Genomic DNA, 19,393 nt, shown 5'->3' with positions numbered 1-19,393 from the left:
TTAATTACCGTTGTATATTTTGTGCTGGCCGGGCTACCAAATTTTTGCCGTTTCATCGGATTCAAATATTGAATACTTGTCTTCTTGACTTCATTTCTCTCTAACCGGGAGGAGCAGTTGTTGACCAGATCATTTACTGGCTGGTTTTCTAAAAACCACTTACACAAATCTCACACAAAATTAAATATTATTAAGAAGATGAGAGGAAGAGAACAAAAACAGAGACACAAAACACCAATTCATCTTCCAATTTATGAAAAAAAAAAAAATCAGAGATAGATATTATACAATATCCATCTTCGGAATAGAAGAAAAAAATACATCATACATCAATATTTCTTATAATGTGAGAGTGGTTTTATCACTTGATGATGGACTGTCGAGATCTCGCACTACAAAATTATCTTGTTGCGGACAATAAGAAGGCTTTGGCGGAAACGGCAGGTCATCATTCTCTGATTCAAGCATTTCTATGACTCTTCCCATCGAAGGTCGGTCATCGGGATTCAGCTGTATGCACTATAAAGCCACTGTAATCATCTTCTTTATCCTTTCCGAGTCCTCTTCAGATATATCATGTTCCATAGGCACCGCGTTCTTTCCTCTGCTCAATTGGTCATATACCCAAGAAGGATAATATATTGAGAAATTGTCCATTTGCCACCAATTTTATAATTTTTTCTCACTTTTCACCAAAAGACTATTTTTTCCCAAAATGCCACCGAGATGTCAACATCATAGATGTCAACAATGTTGACATCTCATAGTGAAGCGCAAAAATAGATGTCAACATTGTTGACATAGATGGTGGTATTTTGGGAAAAATTAGTCTTTTGGTGGAAAGTAGGAAAAAATTATAAAATTGGTGGCAAATGGGACAATTTCTCTAATATATTTGGCTCGAATTCTCGGCAATCGCATTCACATTCTTCCTCCGACTCGCCATCTCCATCAACAACATACCAAAACTGTATACATCGGCTTTGTAAGATACTCCACCAATGTTTTTGTAATACAGTTCGGGAGCTATGTACCCTAATGTTCCTCTCACCGCGGTCATAGAGACAAAGTTGTTCTCCAAAGGGCATAATCTCGCCAACCCGAAATCAGAAACCTTTGGAGTGAAATCCTCGTCGAGAAGGATGTTGTGAGGTTTGATATCGAAATGCACGATCTGCATCCAACACCCTCAGTGTAGATATTCAATACCACGAGCCACTCCCAGCGAGATCTTATATAACTCCGTGCGAGTTAAAGATCTTTCATTTCCGGATTTGGAGAAAATATAGCTATCTAGAGAGCCGTTAGGCATGAAATCGTAGACTAAGGCGTGATTTGAGCCCTTGACGCAGTAACCGACAAGTCGTACGACGTTGATGTGATGAATCCTTCCGATTGTGGCGACTTCGTTAATGAAATCTTGTCCGTTGGATTTGGATGACTTGCTGAGAATCTTGATGGCCACGAGGCGGTCGCTGCGGAGCTTTCCTTTGAAAACAGAGCCATAGCCTCCTTGTCCCAGATTGGTCTTGAAATTCAGAGTCATCTTCTTGATATCGGAGTAGGAATATCTTATGGGCACGAGGTTGTTGTGGCTTCCGAGGAACTCTTCGATGGAGTTGTACGTCGATTTGTGTCTCCGACACCATTTGTACACCAGAAATGCGATCACAAATGGAGTTCCGAATATGAGTTTAGTAACAGTTACTACTGCATTATTGGATAATGGAAAACATAGAAGTATTATTTGACACCACACTATACCAATTTTAGAGCAGTAGATGACACATAAATCATTAATTAATGACCTATAATCTTCGGAATCTTACTTGTGATGAGGTATAAAGCAAGGGCTTCTGTAAGAATATTAATACAGAGGGAATGTATTAGCTTGATAAATAAAAGAATATGCATGTTTATGAGAACATATATAATTTGATAATTAAAAGGTTAGAGAGAATACTTATACCAGCAACGCGAAGTGCATCGTGGAAAATCCGACTGACGTGATCTGCGTCATATAAGAGACATGGACGTCACACCGTTACCTTTAAGGTTATAGAGAAAACCACTGCAAAGCGCGAAATTGAATTAATTTAACAATAATATCTTACTCATCGGAGAACGACATCGAATGCCATTAAAGTCTTCGAATTTGCATCCGATCGGAACCCATGAAGCCTCATAGCCAAACGCAAGCTGAATGCGAATATCCAAAACATTATTATTGGTCGACCAATCAGATGATAACAGAACATTCCGCTCTGTGCTGCACGACATCTCCATATCCGAAGCTCTCGTTGATTCGGTATCAACCAAATAATAAAAAGGTTTACTAGAATCATGATCATTGCAATAAGAATCTATATAAACAGAGGAATTCACTCTTTTTTTGCATTTTAAAACCATCACACTCGTCGCGAGAAATTTCGAATTCCTACGCCGGCGCCGGTACTGCCAAATACTGAAGTAGCCGATATAAGTAGACAGGTATCGAGGGAAAGAGGAACAATTTTCTTTCTGATAATCCGCGTCCACTATTCTTATCGTGTAATTGTTGTAGTTTATTGCCTTAACATAGAACCTAATGGTATCAGAGTAAAGCACAACAGAGACGTTATTATCACGTTATTTCAAAGACAGACACAAAGAACAATCATTCATCTTCCAGTTTAAGTAGAAAGGAAATAGCAGAGGTAAATATATATTATCCATCTTCAATATTAATCAATATATGGCTTTATAAACTAACGTATATTAACTTTTAAATGTTAGGAGTTCGAAGTTTTAAATGAGTTAATTTTTGTAATTGCTTTCATTTGTTTCCGTGTATTAGTAGTTTTCTTGCAGGATTTTTTAATGAACATCAGTCAGTCAAAAAATTAATAAAAATATTTAGCTCATACTTGCATCGTAGTTCATCGACAGAATGGCTGGGAAATTTTGTGCCAATAAATGGAAGCTCTCTATTTTATTTTTTTAAGACTGTAAGTAATGAGTTTTATTAATTTGGAAAATTTTAACTTTTTTTTTTGTTGGTGTGTGCAAACAATCTGTATTGATTTAATCTACTTTGGTATTAAATTTCCTTGGTGTTTGTGATACAATAGAACAGCATGATTTAATCCTATTAGCATGGTTAGTTATTTATCATTTTTTGGGAAATTTGGTGTCTCAGATCTGGTTAAATTGTTCTCGTGTGTTGTACGTAATACAAGCTCTTGGCGTTCTTGGTGTTCATCATCAAACTTGGAGGCGGTGCAAAGAATCAAGATGCGCCGAAAATGGACCGCCTATCCAATTCCCGTTTGGACTCAAGCGAAGCCATGATCACTGTGGATACCTGGGTTTCCAAAGTCAATAAAAGTATTCGTAGCCAAGTTGTAGAAACTCGAAAATCACGAGTTCCCTCTCCTAGCTCAAGGACGTTTTTCGCTCGTCGCGGAGACCTGAGAGTAAGAAGAAGAAGAAGAAAATAAGCTTAGAGGGGCGCAAAAGCAGTGCCTCTGACGCGCACTCCGACACTCAACATTAGTCTGATTGCTATGTGTGTGAGGTGGGAGTGCCGTTATTCTTTGAGAGTATTTGAGAGAATCGGACTCGATCAGAGTGAAAATGTAGGCGGAGGGTTCTCAGTAACGTTTCAGAACACTGGAATAGAGTGATTTTGAGAGAGACTAAATGAGGCCGCCACACGTTTTTTTTTTCTTTTTTTACTTTTAATGGCGGTCTTTTCTCAACCGCCACTTAAAATTAGGCCGCCACTAAAGACTAAATGAGTTTTAGTAGCATTCACATAAATAGCATTTTTTTAGTGCCATCTTTTGTTTTTAGTAGCATAAAAAATCTGCCACTAAACATCATTTCTCTAGTAGTTTGCTTATAATAATCGTCAAAAATTTAATCTTGGCCGTCAAAAAAAATTTGAAAACGTAAATTTGACTACTTTGCTAAAAAGTTAAAATTTTGGCTATTTTACTAATCAATAAGTCTCGAATAACTATTTTGTCTAATTTTTCCTTTACTATAATATTTTCCACTGCAGTTCTCTTATTTTCCGCATGGAAAATACTAATAATTTTTTTTTTTTATCTTGCGTTTAATCTATATATCTTTTACAGCCTTCAAATTAGCTGTCTAATTTTGCTACTGAGTCAAAGTCTTCAAGAACACTAGCGGTTGAGTAGCCAACTGTTAGTTATCACCTTGTTAAAAGTCAACAGTCGTCTCAAGTTTCCGTCTATAATAATATTACGATAAAACCTATCAATCACCAACAGAACATGTCTTCACCCTTATCCCGTTACATATTTTTATTATGTCACTCGTTGACTTTTCAAACTGCATTGCATCTCCACGTCAGCTGATTCCACCGTTCGAGCCTCATCCATGTAAACGTGTTCACTTAATCAATTTTCATCCCAACTGAATTCTCAAGTCCTTATTCATGTGATAATGTTGAGCCCTAAATCACTTCCATTTCTTCTCTTTCTATTCATAATAACGTGTTCTGCAAAAAACATTACCGTTCGGCAGTGCGATGAATTGCCATCCTGTGGCAACATCCACAACATTTCTTATCCTTTCCGCCTAAAAAGCCAACCCGAAAACTGCGGTGAGCCCAAATACGAGCTAAACTGCGAAAACAACAAACCTGTCATGAACTTCAAAGGAGTTGAGTACAACGTCCAATCCATAAACCGCGATAAATTTACCATCCGAGTGGTTGATGCGAGTGTCCAGAGACGCAATTGCTCATCTGTTCCTCTCAGCTCCGTTGACGTCATTGACCCCAGATTATTCTATTACGGGTTCAATCAGAAACTGATATTCTTGACCTGCGAAAAGCCGTTGGCCAATTCTTCTCTGTTCGTTGACACGAAGCCGTGTGTAAACGGATCGGTGATTGCTGACAAGAAAAAACGGCATAATTTCTCTTATGTTACTACTGGTATCGCGAAGATAACCGATTTGGCAGACACGTGTTCGGTGGATCTGGTGACGATGAGCGCAGATCCTATTAAGTGTGGATTTAACTGTTCGTACTCACAGATTCACGATTCGATGGCTTATGGGTTTGAACTTTCGTGGGGTTATATTGCGTGCGAAAAATACTGCAATAATGGAAGAGGGTTTTGCCATTTGGGAGACCGCGGAAACGTCATCGTGTCTTGTGGTAATCATTTTGGCCATGATATAACAGAGTTTTGTCACTAGCTTCTTGTTTTTATGTATTTTTAGAAAACTGATATTAGTTTTATTGAATTTTTTTGTCTGCAGATTACTTGCCTTATATTTTAGTTAGATTATACACTCTTTATGGTAAGGATTCTGATTTTGTATGATCAATCGATTTTTAATTTCATTGACCATTATTCGTCATTCACTGCGATTTCGCTTGCAGGTCTCATTATTTTGTCAATGGGAATTGGTAAAACTACGCATCCCTTCTCTCTCTTCTTGCCCAAATAATTTATGATTTTTTTACATTTTACAATTCAAATTTGGATTACCTTTTCTCTATGAAGCAAAAATACAATAAAATTAAGTGTATTCATTTTACTAATTAGGAGAGGACTTTAATGAGATTTCCATCCCTGTCCATGAGAGAAGCTACTGAATTCTATAAATAAATAAATAAAAATCATGAGGGAAACTATAAATATAACAGATTGAGGTGCTCTGTTACAGGAATTAGATTTGTGATTGGGCTGCTAATTCTCTCTGGATTGTTGTTCTACAAATGGAGAAGAAGGCACTTGTCAATGTATGACTCAGCTGAGCTGTTCTTACAAAGTCAAAATAATCTGAGGCCAATAAACTACTCTTTCTCTGCTATCAAGAAAATCACTAAAAATTTCAAGGATAAACTCGGCGAAGGAGGCTATGGTTCGGTGTATAAAGGAAGGATTCGCAGCGGCCGTGACGTGGCTGTAAAAGTATTAGGCAAATCCAGATCCAACGGCCAAGATTTCATCAACGAAGTGGCCACTATTGGAAGAATTCACCATGTAAATGTGGTGCGACTCATCGGATTCTGTGCCGAGAGTTCGAAGCGAGCTCTTGTTTACGATTTCATGCCCAACGGGTCCCTCGAAAAGCATATATTTCCAAACGAAGCAAATGCCTCGTTTGGTTACGAGAAAATGTTGGAGATCTCCGTCGGAGTCGCGCGAGGAATCGAGTATCTCCACAGAGGTTGCGACATGCGAATTTTACATTTTGATATCAAGCCTCACAACATACTTTTGGACGAGAATTTCATTCCAAAAGTCTCCGACTTTGGACTTGCGAGACTTTATCCGACAGACAGTCAAAGCATTGTGTCGATGACCGCTGTGAGAGGGACTATCGGATACATCGCTCCAGAGTTGTTCTACAGAAACATCGGTAATGTATCTCACAAAGCCGATGTCTACAGTTTCGGAATGTTGTTGCTTGAAATGACTGGGAAAAGAAGAATATTTCCAAAGGAGTCAAGTCAAGTTTACTTTCATTCTTGGGTTTACAACCAAGTTTGCCAGGGAAATAGCTTGGGAATCGATGACATATCAGCGGATGAAACCAGGGTCGTGAGGAAGATGGTGATCGTCGGACTGTGGTGTATCCAAACGAGGCCCGATGACCGTCCTTCGATGAACAGAGTCATCGAAATGCTTAACTGCGAAACAGAATCTCTAGAAATGCCCGCAAAGCCTTGTCTCTATGTGGAAGAAGAGACCGATCCAACGTTCTCGTCAGTTGTCTCGGGAGATTCTGAGGACTCTTCAAGTTTAATTATTAATGTAAATTAGTTAGCACTGTCTTATCACTCAAGTTTGACGCGGGTGAAACTCTTGTACTGGCTAAAAAGAGTTTTAGTGTAATAGAAATCTTATATTACAACGAAAATCTGGTTTACATTTGTATTAATCGGACAATTCTGTTGAGAGAAAGGTTGTAATAATCATTTAATTGAGATGCATATCAATGGTAATCGGGATAATGAGTTATGGTTTTCTATAGATTACGTAAATAGAGATAAAGAGAAATCGAAGAGATAAATATATAAAATGGGGATATTCCTGTAAATCGAATTAATGTAGTAATTCAATAAATTGTCAAAACGATTATTTTACTAAACAATAATTTGGCAATGATGACTTTTTTGTCATTTCAAATACGTATTGTCCACATTCCTAGAAGTCAATCAAGCACTACGCTTGTGACGTGAAAAAACAAATTAAAAAAATTCAACTACTTGGCTTAATTATATTAAACTAAGTTTGTAAAGGACCCCACATCTGAATATGAAGATTTCCACGCTCTCTCTCTCAAAATAAACACCAAAACTAAGTTTGATCTGAATTGTATCTTCTCATAGAGGACTTTTTAGTTTTCATATAGTAGACCTGTCAACTCTGCTTTGGGAAAAAACAGACAAAAAAAAAATAAATAAACCAACAATTAGCCCCTTATGAACATGGCCAAAACTATTGGAAGATATCCAAAAAATTTCATTACTTTTCTTCTCATATTGTTCTTCATCCCATCGGAACAGAACGAGTGCTCGGGAAATAGATGCAGCACAAGGGACCCTGTGATTCGCTTCCCGTTCCGGATCAAAGGAGTTCAACATCAACGCTGCGGTTATTCGCAATCCTTTGATGTGTCTTGCAACAAAGCCAACAAAACTCTGCTTCACCTTCCTAATTCTGTGAAATTCCAAGTCAAGAAGATCGATTACAAGTCGCAGACCATTCATCTCTATGATCCAGAAAGATGTATCCCGAGACTACTTCGAAACGTCAATTTCTCCGTCTCGCCGTTCCAATACAAGTACAACCACTTGTATATAGACAGCTATACCGTGTTTTCTTGTTCTGCTGACAAGTTCTATAATCGTTATGCTTTTATTCCTCTTCCTCGCTGCGTAAATGGCTCCAAGAACATGCTTTACGCTGTCCAGTCTTCTGTTCTTTCCGTTGAAGACATGTTATCATGCACTAAGATGTATGAAATACCTTCAGTTCCCCGTGAGATACTTGAGAAAAACACGGAGCTTCGTTTGCATTGGTCCACGCCAGATTGCTCCAAATGTGAAGCAAAAGACAGAAGATGTAGATTGAACACAAGCGCAGCCACTACGATAATTGAGTGTTATGGAGGTCCAAGAACTGGTATTATTTTATTTACAAACAAATGTGTTAAATATTTGTGCATCTTCTATGTGTATATGCTTCTCAATGAATGATTCACTCTGATTTCCTTTTCGTATGGTTCTGTTTTCTTCTTCTTCAGACTCGGTGTTCAGACTAGTAATTTCAGGTAATTTGCTTCCACCAGAGTGCTTCACAGTTTTTTTTTCTCAGGATACATAGATAATTTGTTGATACCGATTTTTGACTTTGTATGCAGCTTCAGTTGTTGCTGCGATTGTTGTTGCAGTAGTGTTATTCGCTGTGTGCCTAAAATACAAGACAAAAGAAGAGAACCAAGCTAAAGTCGAGAAGTTTTTGGCTGATTATGAAGCTTTCAAGCCCACTCGATATTCCTATGCCGATATCAAGAGGATCACAAGTCAACTCAGCGACGCTATAGGTGAAGGCGCTTACGGAACGGTGTACAAAGGAAAGCTATCCAACGAAATTCTGGTGGCTGTAAAAGTCCTCAACAATTCCATGGGAAAAGGAGAAGAATTCATCAACGAAGTGGAAATAATCAGTAAAATCCATCATGTGAATATCGTTCGCATGGTTGGATTCTGCGCAGACGGGTTTCGCAGAGCCCTGGTTTATGAGTTCCTCCCAAACGGCTCTCTGCAAAACTTCATAGACCCAACAAACAGGAAAAAAAATGAGTTTCTTAAATGGGAAAAGATGAGACACATCGCTCTTGGGATAGCCAAAGGAATCGAATATCTGCATACAGGCTGCGACCAGAGGATTCTCCATTTCGATATCAAGCCTCAAAATGTACTTTTGGACAACAATCTGAACCCAAAAGTTTCCGATTTCGGGACGGCCAAGATCTGCTCGAAGGATCAAAGTATGGTCTCGATGACCGCGGCCAGAGGTACCGTCGGATATATCGCCCCCGAAGTTTTCTCAAGAAACTTCGGCGGCGTTTCTTATAAGTCAGACGTTTACAGCTTCGGAACCTTGTTGCTCGAGATGGTGGGAAGCAAGAGGAAGAAAGTGGATATTCCTCTAAAGAACGGCCGTGAATTTTACTTGCCAGAATGGATCTATGGGAATTTAAAGGATGGCATACAAGATGTGGAATTTGCCGACACAGACGAAGAGGAAGACGTGAAAATTTTGAGGAATCTCGCGATCGTGGGACTTTGGTGCATTCAGTGGCAGCCAGTGGATCGGCCTTCGATGAGTGAAGTACTTAAAATGCTTGAAGGGAAAGAGGATCTGAAGATGCCTTCTAATCCATTTGTAAAAGGCCCTTTTCCAAGAAACAACAACAGTGTGGCAAATTCGCCCGGAAATAATTATGCACAACAAGAGCTGAGTGTCATTTCTGAATAAGAGTGATGACCAACTGTAGAATTCATATTTTCTTTGGAGTAGCGAATAACTAGTTGTTCCTTGTAATATTAATTGTGCTGTAGTATTCTTGCTACTTTTATTGATATGGTTAACATGCTTCCATGACCTTCTTTCAAGCAAAGTTTAAAATGTCAGACGGTTTCTTACCACTAGTCCGCCAAAATGCCATTTTTTTTTGGTGAATACTAAACACCGAAATACAGGGAATGTAAAATTTCGGCAACCCTGGTGAAAATCCTTAGTTTCAGAAAAATATCCAGCTTTAGCTTTTATTATAGAAAATTAACAAAATTTCTTTTGAAAAACAGAATTTCCACGCTATGAGCGAATCACCACTAACCAGCATCTTAATATATGGTTTAAAGAATTCGTCCAAGTCTTTCTATACATGTATCAGCAAATTATTCAAAATACAATACTTAATGTTATGGAAATGAACGACATTTTATAAACTAAAGAAATATCAACTTGTCAATTTGGAATGTGCTCTGCGTACTAATTAACTTGAAATGAGGATATCTAACCATGTGCATAATCAATCTTATCCATGTGATCCAAAGGTTTGACTTTCTAATTTCCACTCTTATTGATGTTATTTAATGCTTTCGTGATTTCAAGAGGCTTAAATCTTAATGAATAAACTCACATACATGTCAATGATTTCCAATTAGATTTCTCTAATCCCGATCATTAAACAACAACAAAAACGATATGGAAAGGAAATTATTCCTAATTTACTTCCTCATTCTGTTCACAGCCAACTTTGCGGTTATTTGCGACGCCAAAGATTTTCCGGTTGCGGATCGATGCAGAGTTGAGTCTTGTGGCCAAATCCACAACATCTCTTATCCTTTCTGGATTGAAGATCAGCCCGAAGAATGCCGAGAGCCGAATTACCGACTGTTTTGCGTAAAAAACAAAACCGAGATTCATATCAAAGGCTTCAAATTCAATGTTTTGTCGATCAACCGCGCCAATCTCACCATCCGATTGGTCGAATCTCATTTCCAGAGAGACAATTGCTCCTCTGTTCCTCTGAGTACATTAGATTTCGGCACCGCCTATTATCCACAATTCGATAAGTTCATTGCGGATCAGAGCTTCTTCTATCCACAATTCGATAAGTTCATTGCGGATCAGAGCTTCTCCTATGTACATGATCAGAACCAGAGAATAATATTCTTGAGCTGCGAAAAGCCGTTGGCCAATTCGTCTCTGTTCATCAATACAGAGCCTTGTATAAACGGATCGGCAGTGGCGGAAAAGAAGTTTCAGCATAACTACTCTTATGTTACCTATGATATTGTGGAGATACCTGATTTAGGTGAAACTTGTTCGGTAGATCTAGCGACCATGACTGCGAAACCGATCAATTGTGGATTGAACTGTTCGTACTCAGAGATTCACGATTCAATAGCTTTTGGATTTAAGGTTTCATGGGAATTCATTTCCTGTAAGAAGTACTGCAAGGGAAAAGAGTTATGCAGAGTGGAAGCTGGCGGGGATGAGATTGCTGATTGTCATGCTTATTGCGATAATGTTAAATGTAAGTTTGATATTCATAATCAAGACACTGAAAAATATAACAGAAATTAGTGATTTCAAAGTTTTTGTTTTTCCTTGCACTGACAGGTTGGATCATTAGTGTTGTGAAATCTGTTGGCTATGGTTAGAATCCTCTTTTCCTCTCATGATCAATAATTTCCAATTTCATAGGTTTTTCTTCTACAAAGCATTAACGATTATGTTCTTAAATCAATTTTTTTATCCAGGAATCTACATTTTGACACTTTATGGAATCAGTAAGACAACAAATCCTTTCTTTGCCTAGACTACTTATAATTCTTCTTAGACTTGTTTACTTAATTTTTTTTATAACCTCTGTGTTTACGTTTATTCTTGGAGAACATTTTTCCAATATACAAAGTGCTGATTATTTTTCTTTCTTTCTTGTGGTTAAATTCTTAACATTTTAGAGTGTTCTCTTTTGTTGCAGTACCTCTGCTTTTCTTGAGATTTATAATTGGGCTGCCCATTTACATTGGACTGTTGATCTACAAATGGAGAAGAAGACACAAATCCATGTATGACTCTGTTGAAGAATACTTGCTGAGTCAAAATAATCTGAGGCCAGTCAACTACTCTTTCTCCGCTATCAAGAAAATAACTAAAAATTTCAAGGTCAAACTCGGCGAAGGAGGCTATGGTTCGGTGTACAAAGGAAGGATTCGCAGCGGCCGAGACGTGGCTGTGAAAGTATTAGGCAAATCCAAATCCAACGGCCAGGAATTCATCAACGAAGTGGCCACGATCGGAAGAATCCACCACGTAAACGTGGTGCGACTCATCGGATTCTGTGCCGAGAGTTCGAAGCGAGCTCTCGTGTACGAGTTCATGCCCAACGGGTCCCTCGAGAAGCATATATTTTCAAACGAAGCAAACGCCTCGTTCGGTTACGAGAAAATGTTGGAGATCTCCCTCGGAGTCGCGCGAGGAATCGAGTATCTCCACAGAGGTTGCGACATGCGAATCCTACACTTCGATATCAAGCCTCACAACATACTTCTCGACGAGAATTTTTCCCCGAAAGTCTCCGATTTCGGGCTCGCGAGACTCTACTCGACGGACGGTGATCAAAGCGTTGCGTCGTTGACCGCGGCGAGAGGGACGATTGGATACATCGCTCCGGAGCTGTTCTACAAAAACATCGGAAGCGTGTCCCACAAATCCGACGTGTACAGCTTCGGAATGTTGTTGCTCGAAATGACGGGAAAGAGAAGAATGCCAAAGGAGTCGAGCCAAGCTTACTTTCATTCTTGGGTTTACGACCAAGTTTGCAGTGGAAATAGCTTGGGAATCGACGAAATCTCAGCGGACGAAACGAGTCTAGTGAGAAAGATGGTGATCATCGGACTGTGGTGTATCCAAACGAGGCCCGACGATCGTCCATCGATGAACAGAGTCATCGAAATGCTCGGTAGCGAGACGGAATCTCTACAAATCCCTCCAAAGCCTTCACTCTATGTAGAAGACGGGACTGATCCAACGTCCTCGTCGCTACTTTCGGGAGATTCTATGGAGTCTTCGAGTTTGATTATTAATGTAAATTAGAAGTGCTAATTATCTCCTCTGTCCCAGCAGTCGTAATGTGTGTTTGATTATTAATCTCTACCTAGTTTGTGACAGAAAAATGTAACGTTATCTAGATATTTTGAAATTAGTATTTTCGTAAGGGTTTCATGATACTTTCATCAACTATAAAAAAAAATGTCAATCACCTTACCCAGAGTAATTAAATATTTTTCAAACAATTTTTTTTGGTAAGTTACTCTGAATATAAATATTTGCGGTGGTTGTCAAAACTAGAAATGAAACTCCCTATTTATTCTTACCCCACCCAACCAACCTTGATTCGGAACCTCTCAAAAAAAAAAAAAAAAAAAAAAAAACCTTACTTCGGAAACCAACACAATAAACAGATGTCTAGTTAACACGATCAGGTAAAACATCACATTTTACACCTAATTTGGTACAATCTAATTATGATGCACTAATTCCAAAAACAAATCTTGTACGTACATGATATATATACAAGTAGGCATATTGGATATAAAAATATAAAATAGAGAGATAAATTTAGTGAGGTATAAGAATTTTATTCCAAGGGACAAATATATAATAAAAAAAATCAGATAATTTGAACTAAAATTGTAAATAAAAAACAATAAAAATAGAGATATCCTATTGCACTTTATAAGTCTACACAAGTTAACCAAATATCAATGTAACTAGTAAACTTTAGTATCAATCAGAGAACTGAAAATTCGAATGAATTTCGTGATTCAAATATTAGTCGGTTATTTGATTAAATTTTTATTTTTTAATTTATTCTTAATTTATTTTCATAACTTTGTCTATCATTCTCCATGAAACTAGTTAGCGATTCTTTTTTTTTTTAATTGTTGCTTAATGTTGTTGATTGGCTGTAAACTAACTAATTAATATACTATTGTTGATCGATGCTTTATTAAATATATTATGTTGTTATGTGTAATATTGTTGTTATTTAAATTCATTGTCAGGTTTGCGTGTGTTATTCTGTGTCTTTGTGTATGATGTATGTAATGAACTTATTGGTTGAGAACTATTTTAAGGCAATTTGATGATGATGATTATTAAATCTAAGTTAAACTATATATCAGAAAAATCTATGTCTAGAGAATGTCTGATTCATTTATATTCAAACAAACAAGTTACTGACAGCATTTTCATCTTCAATGCAAGCATTTTAAGTTGCTTTACATATTCTAAAAAATAATATTTTATAATTGAATTGGATCTCACTTAAATTAAAGTAGTGACTGATTTAATATTTTATTAATTTTTTATGAGAAAAATGAAAAGCATCAGTATCAAAAATGGTTATAATGTCATAATCATTACTATACACGTAAACATAAAAAAATGATGTGATAATTACACATATAAACATCAAAACAACAATAGCAAACTATCAAAGAATTGAGATCACAATCTACTAAGCTGATTATACGAGTCAAATAAAATGTGACCTAAAAAATCATCAATGCTTAAATATATGACTTGATCTACTCGAAATTTGCCATCTTTAATAGTTCGTAATTAGAGACAACCTCCTAGTCCTACTCCTACAGACCCAAATCCAAGGACTTGGACCAAAATAAAATTTGGGACTCATGAGCAAAAAAAAAATGTAATTAAATTGACTAATTAATTAACTAATTTGGGACGCTAAGAATTGAGTGAGGGTGACGAACAACACAACCGTTCATCTGTCAAATCATTGCCAGCCCAAGATTCCATTAATTCCTCCAATAATTTAAGGATAAATTATACTATTGCCCCCTCAACTATGACGTTGATAACGTTTCACCCCCTGAATTATGAAATCTTACACGACAGACCTTAAAATCCTACATTGTAACAAACATCTCCTTCTGTCAGGTTTTATTAACGGAAGTCGTTACTTTGGTCACGTTTCTAGCACGTGAATTGGTATATGAGTGACATTACATTAATACTCTTATTTATACTTGCTAAAAACAAAAAAAAATGTGCTGTTATATATTTATTCCTTCGTTTATACTGGACTGAATCAAAATCCCCAAATCTTTCCCATCAAATCCCTCATATTTTTTCATTTGTTCGGTCCTCAATCCCTCAGCCTCATTATCATCAATCAGTTTCTTCAATAGAGCTTTAAATTCTCTCTTTCTCTATAGTGATGACCACGGTGAACCCAAGCTTCTTGCCTCCTCCATACTCGAACTCGTTGTCCCCAAGTTCCCGCTGCCAGAACAAAAAAAAAAAAAAAAAAAAAAAAAAAAAAAAAAAACGCCATCGTCTTTGCTACCGAAAATCGATTATAAATCCCGTTGTTCTCTTCACCAACGGCGAGGGAATAGATTTGGAAGGCCTCGCCAATATCGATGTTGCTTCCGTCGTCAATTCTCGCCCCCAAATTCTTTATGCTTAGTTACGTCGCTGTCGAATTTTGAATTTCTTCATCTTCTAGTTTTTCTTGGTCGACGATGGAGATGGATTGGATTTGCTAAAAGCTGAGGATGGATTCATAATTTTCTTTCTTTTTTGTTTGGGTGAGTTGTAGATTGAAAAGATAGAGAGAGACAGAGAGATGTGTGTTTGTGTGGATTTACCGATTTTTATCAAAAAAAATTTGTATGTGTTTGTGCATATGTATACATATGTTTGTGTATATCATGAAAACATAGAGATACTAATAAAAACATTTGATTATTTATATATAACCAGAGTAATAATAAAAAAAAACTACAAAAATTAATGAAGAAAAAAAATACTTCTTTACTTTTAATGATTTCACACCGTCAAGTAGATTTGGGGATTTAGGGGTTTCAATGTGGAGAAAAGAGTAACGAGGCACAAAATAAATAAAAGTAATAATTTTTTAATTGTATAATTACCGATTTACCCTTTAAACACTTGACAGCCGTTAATAAAACCTGACAGAAGGAGATGTTTGTTACAATGTAGGTTTTTAAGGTCTGTCGTGTAAGATTTCATAATTCAGAGGTGAAACGTTATCAACGTCATAGTTGAGGGGGCAATAGTGTAATTTATCCATAATTTAATTTCACAACTTTTGAATTATGATTTTTTTTGTTTTCTTCTCAATGTCTCTTTATTCAAACGTGTCTCCACTCCATAGATATTTTACCATAACAATCAGTTCAGAGTCAGAGACCCATAAAAGGAAAGGGAAAAACGGGCAAAATTTGGTGACCTGTGGCAGATCTTGGAAAATATTTGATTGACAATTCAGTTGAACAAAATATATTACGAGTCTATTAAAGAGAAGGGCAATTTGGAGACGAGAGAGAGCGACAAATGTGAAGACAACACGACATCTGAAGCGCTGTACGAGGAGGTCCCTCTTTACCTTCACACGCCACCCTCCTTTTCTTGACAAGTGTCCTTTCAATTTTTGTTGTTTCTTTTCTTCCCCAAGTTTATATATTGACCCCCTCAACTCTCTTCTATTATCTTTTTCTTCCCCACGGATTGAACCATTTCGCAATTATCTCTTCCTCAAATAAAAATAAAAGAACTTAAGTCATGACTCTAAAAAAATGAAAATTATTAACTAAGAATTGGAGTTTATTGGAAGGTCTTCCTCAAATAAAATAGAAGAATTAATTCATGAATCTAAAAATAAAAAGGCAAATTCGTCAAAAGATCACAAGTATCCAGGGGCTAGTGATGCAAAACAAGTCAAAAAAAGCTTTAAAAATAAAAAATAAAAACAAATTCAAAGACAGCAGAGCTTTGAAAACGACGCTAAACTTCACCACGCGCCACGTCACTACTTTAATAGATTAGCCCGGAAAAAGGCAAGATTTTTGGTCCACCGAAGCGCGCAAAATCTTCCAACAGAATCACTGAGCCCGAAAATCGAACTTCCACGTGTTAAGGACTTAATCTAAACCGTCCACGTCTCTGTGGAAAAATCAAACCAATTAATCCTATGCACAGCCATCTGGATCCTATCTAGCCTTAGATTTCAAATCAACGGTTCTGATTCTTTTACTTTTCCGCTCATTAAATTATTTCTACTACAACCATGTTCAACCTTTTATTTCGGAACTCATAATAATGACAATGGGAAAAAACCAGAACTCGACGCCGGCAAGAAATTCCCGGAGAATCAATTTTGATCCGAGCGATGTCGAAGATCGGAGAATAAGACGGCTCAAAAAGCTCCGTTCCGTGAAGTTCACGGCGGAGATTCGCGTCGATGAGGAAGACCGATCGAAATCGAAGAACATAACCGTTCTCTCCTTCACCGGAAACGAAAAATCTCCGGCAGATCTAGGTATCGGAGGCCTCGGATCCGGTCCAGGCTACGGCGTCGTTTCCATGATCGGAAAGAGAACCGAGATGGAAGACGCGGCTAGGGCAGAGCTGGCATTCGCGGCGACCGGAGAAGGAAAGACTCCGATCGATTTCTTCGGAGTTTACGACGGTCACGGCGGTGGACACGTGGCGAGACTCTGCCGGGAGAGGCTTCACGAGGTTCTCGCGGAGGAGATTGTACGGACAGATGCTGCAGGGGATGATTATTGGGAGAGAGTGATGGAGGGGTGTTTCGGTAAATTTGAGGAGGAGGTTGGAAGGATTACGGCGGCGAGGACCGTCGGAGCTACGGCGGTGGTTTCTGTTGTGGCGGAGGATGAGATTGTTGTGGCCAATTGTGGTGACTGTAGAGCGGTTTTGTTTAGAGACGGTGTTGCTGTTCCGTTGTCCATTGATCATAAGGTAATAATAATAATAATAAAAATAATATGATTATATCTAAACATATCATATGTGTATTGATGAGATTTGTTTATTTGAAACAGCCTAACAGACCGGATGAGCTGCAGAGAATCGAAGCTGCTGGTGGTAGAGTCATAAACTGGAATGGTTACCGTGTTCTTGGTGTTCTTGCCACTTCAAGATCTATAGGTATATTATATATATGTAGTTTATTTCAAATGTATTATACATGTACGTGCATGGTGGTCTTACATGTATAGGTATAGCTGTAGTTGGCTACGTACAGACGTATAGTTGACTAAAACCAAAGCAAGATATTGATAGCCAATCTAGATTCTAGTCTGTAGCTGGACTATGTATGCCATTTTTTAATTTATTTATGAAAACTATTATGAACCAAGTCAAATCAATAATCAGCATCGATTTGATATGGACTTTGTAGCATAAAAAAACTAAATTATTAATCGAATAAAGAATATGAAGATGCGGAGATGTATGTACCAAATATCTCTTTAGGATCGTTCTTCTATATATCCTTTGTTTAGAGTCAAATTTACGTTGCTTCACGGATCAGCCAATTCATCAAACTCTGTTTAATATCCGATCATTTCAACTATGTCAATGCAATAAATAAGATTTTTGTCCCTCGTTTACCTTGAATGATACATTTATGTTTTTTATTCTTTCTCCATATATTTAGGTGATGAACACCTCAGACCATTTGTAATATCGAAACCGGAAGTAATGATGACGAAGAGAACAAAGGAGGACGAGTTTATGATTCTAGCGAGCGATGGTCTATGGGACGTGGTTTCAAATGAAATGGCGTGTAAAGTTGTGAAGAAATGTCTTGGGGGCAAAATAGTAAATAGCAAGAAAGCCGAAAGCCGGGCTTCCCATGCCGCGGCGGTGTTGGCTGAGCTAGCCATGGCTTGGGGAAGTAGAGACAACATTAGTGTTATAGTAGTTGACTTGAGAAAATCATAGCTCTACTATTCAAATCAATTACCATGAATTTTCACGATGCTAAATGTATTATTATTAAACTATAATGTATGTCATATGTGTATATTATCACTGCGGCTTTAAGTTTTGAGAAGTGTTGAAAGTTCACAAGGAATCGTAGTCTTAGTCATACCATTAAAAAAAAGCAATAAACTATGACATCTATATTTTAAACAGAGTCGTTAATCATGTTTAATTATAGTACTGTTATGTCAACACTTTGACTAAATCCAATTATTGAATCAATGAACCTATTTTAATCAATTATACGTCTGCTTTCTCTACTTTATATATATTATTAGTCAATTATATTTGTTGTCTCTGAAAACTCATTTCAATAGAAAATTTTCCGATTAGGAATATAATTAGCAGATGAAAACTTCGTTTACCAAGGGAAGAAGAAAAAGAAAATTATTATTCCCTAAAAGGCTAAACAAAAGCGTAAGCCTGCAAGTCAAGCTAATTGGAATTTAATTAAAAACTATAAAATGTAAATATTCCAAGTTAAAAAAAAATTATTGAATAAATTTTTTATTGTTTTATTTTTATTAATAATAAATCAAATACTTTTTAAAAGACCATCTCTCTCTCTCTCTCTCTCTCTCTCTCTCTCTCTCTCTCTCTCTCTCTCCAAAAGAAATTGCTTTTAATCCGGATCTGAAACTCAAGAACCGGACAGCTACGGGATAGACAACGTTGATGTCAATGTATGTCAACAGGGATGGAGCTAGACTCTAAATTTAGCGGACTAAAATGAATTTTTTTTTTTTCAGTGAAGGCTAATTTGTAAATTTTCCAATTAAAAGTAAGAGAAAATAACAAGTTAAAGTAGAAATGAGGGGGCTTAAACCCGCTGAGCCTTAATTAGCTCCGTTGTCAATGGCATACCAAGACCCTTAATTTATGGTACATTGATGTTCACGATGCTTAACAAGATATCGATGTACCATAAATTGGGGGTCTTGATATTATGCCATTGACAACGGAGCTAATTAAGGCTCAGCAGGTTTAAACCC

General features: G+C 37.2%; 4 protein-coding genes and 1 pseudogene across 5 annotated transcripts; 4 read left to right on the top strand and 1 right to left on the bottom strand.

The window, feature by feature from the left end:
• Positions 1 to 326: 326 nt before the first annotated feature.
• LOC149380297 (rust resistance kinase Lr10-like) lies at positions 327 to 1,647 on the bottom strand (annotated as a pseudogene).
• A 2,777-nt stretch (positions 1,648 to 4,424) lies between these two features.
• On the top strand, positions 4,425 to 6,976 carry LOC149380296 (cysteine-rich receptor-like protein kinase 44). Of its 2 annotated transcripts, XM_089602608.1 has the most exons (4): positions 4,425 to 5,176; positions 5,281 to 5,322; positions 5,405 to 5,431; positions 5,692 to 6,976. In XM_089602608.1, exons 1-4 carry the CDS (start codon positions 4,456 to 4,458, stop codon positions 6,792 to 6,794), a joined length of 1,893 nt encoding a protein of 630 aa, XP_089458734.1. In that variant the 5' UTR covers positions 4,425 to 4,455; the 3' UTR covers positions 6,795 to 6,976. The 2 variants fall into 2 exon arrangements, with proteins under 2 accessions (XP_089458734.1, XP_089458735.1); XM_089602609.1 differs by lacking the exon at positions 5,405 to 5,431.
• A 348-nt stretch (positions 6,977 to 7,324) lies between these two features.
• On the top strand, positions 7,325 to 9,706 carry LOC149380295 (rust resistance kinase Lr10-like). Its single transcript, XM_089603518.1, has 3 exons — positions 7,325 to 8,159; positions 8,281 to 8,307; positions 8,398 to 9,706. The coding sequence occupies exons 1-3, from the start codon at positions 7,457 to 7,459 to the stop codon at positions 9,516 to 9,518; spliced, it is 1,851 nt and encodes a 616-aa protein (XP_089459644.1). The 5' UTR covers positions 7,325 to 7,456; the 3' UTR covers positions 9,519 to 9,706.
• Positions 9,707 to 10,250: 544 nt separating this feature from the next.
• On the top strand, positions 10,251 to 12,828 carry LOC149380294 (LEAF RUST 10 DISEASE-RESISTANCE LOCUS RECEPTOR-LIKE PROTEIN KINASE-like 2.1). The gene is made up of 4 exons (XM_089604118.1): positions 10,251 to 11,085; positions 11,172 to 11,207; positions 11,312 to 11,341; positions 11,536 to 12,828. Exons 1-4 carry the CDS (start codon positions 10,251 to 10,253, stop codon positions 12,648 to 12,650), a joined length of 2,016 nt encoding a protein of 671 aa, XP_089460244.1. The 3' UTR covers positions 12,651 to 12,828.
• A 3,852-nt stretch (positions 12,829 to 16,680) lies between these two features.
• Positions 16,681 to 18,492, top strand: LOC149380293 (protein phosphatase 2C 51-like). The gene is made up of 3 exons (XM_089603485.1): positions 16,681 to 17,372; positions 17,456 to 17,561; positions 18,073 to 18,492. The coding sequence occupies exons 1-3, from the start codon at positions 16,710 to 16,712 to the stop codon at positions 18,357 to 18,359; spliced, it is 1,056 nt and encodes a 351-aa protein (XP_089459611.1). The 5' UTR covers positions 16,681 to 16,709; the 3' UTR covers positions 18,360 to 18,492.
• The last annotated feature ends 901 nt before the right edge of the window (positions 18,493 to 19,393 follow it).

The sequence above is a fragment of the Urtica dioica genome, chromosome 12, assembly GCF_054948205.1.
Source record: "Urtica dioica subsp. dioica isolate 48M chromosome 12, U.dioica_male_clone48M_v1_H2, whole genome shotgun sequence".
Lineage (NCBI taxonomy): Eukaryota > Viridiplantae > Streptophyta > Magnoliopsida > Rosales > Urticaceae > Urtica > Urtica dioica.
This window is presented reverse-complemented; position numbering and strand designations above follow the sequence as displayed.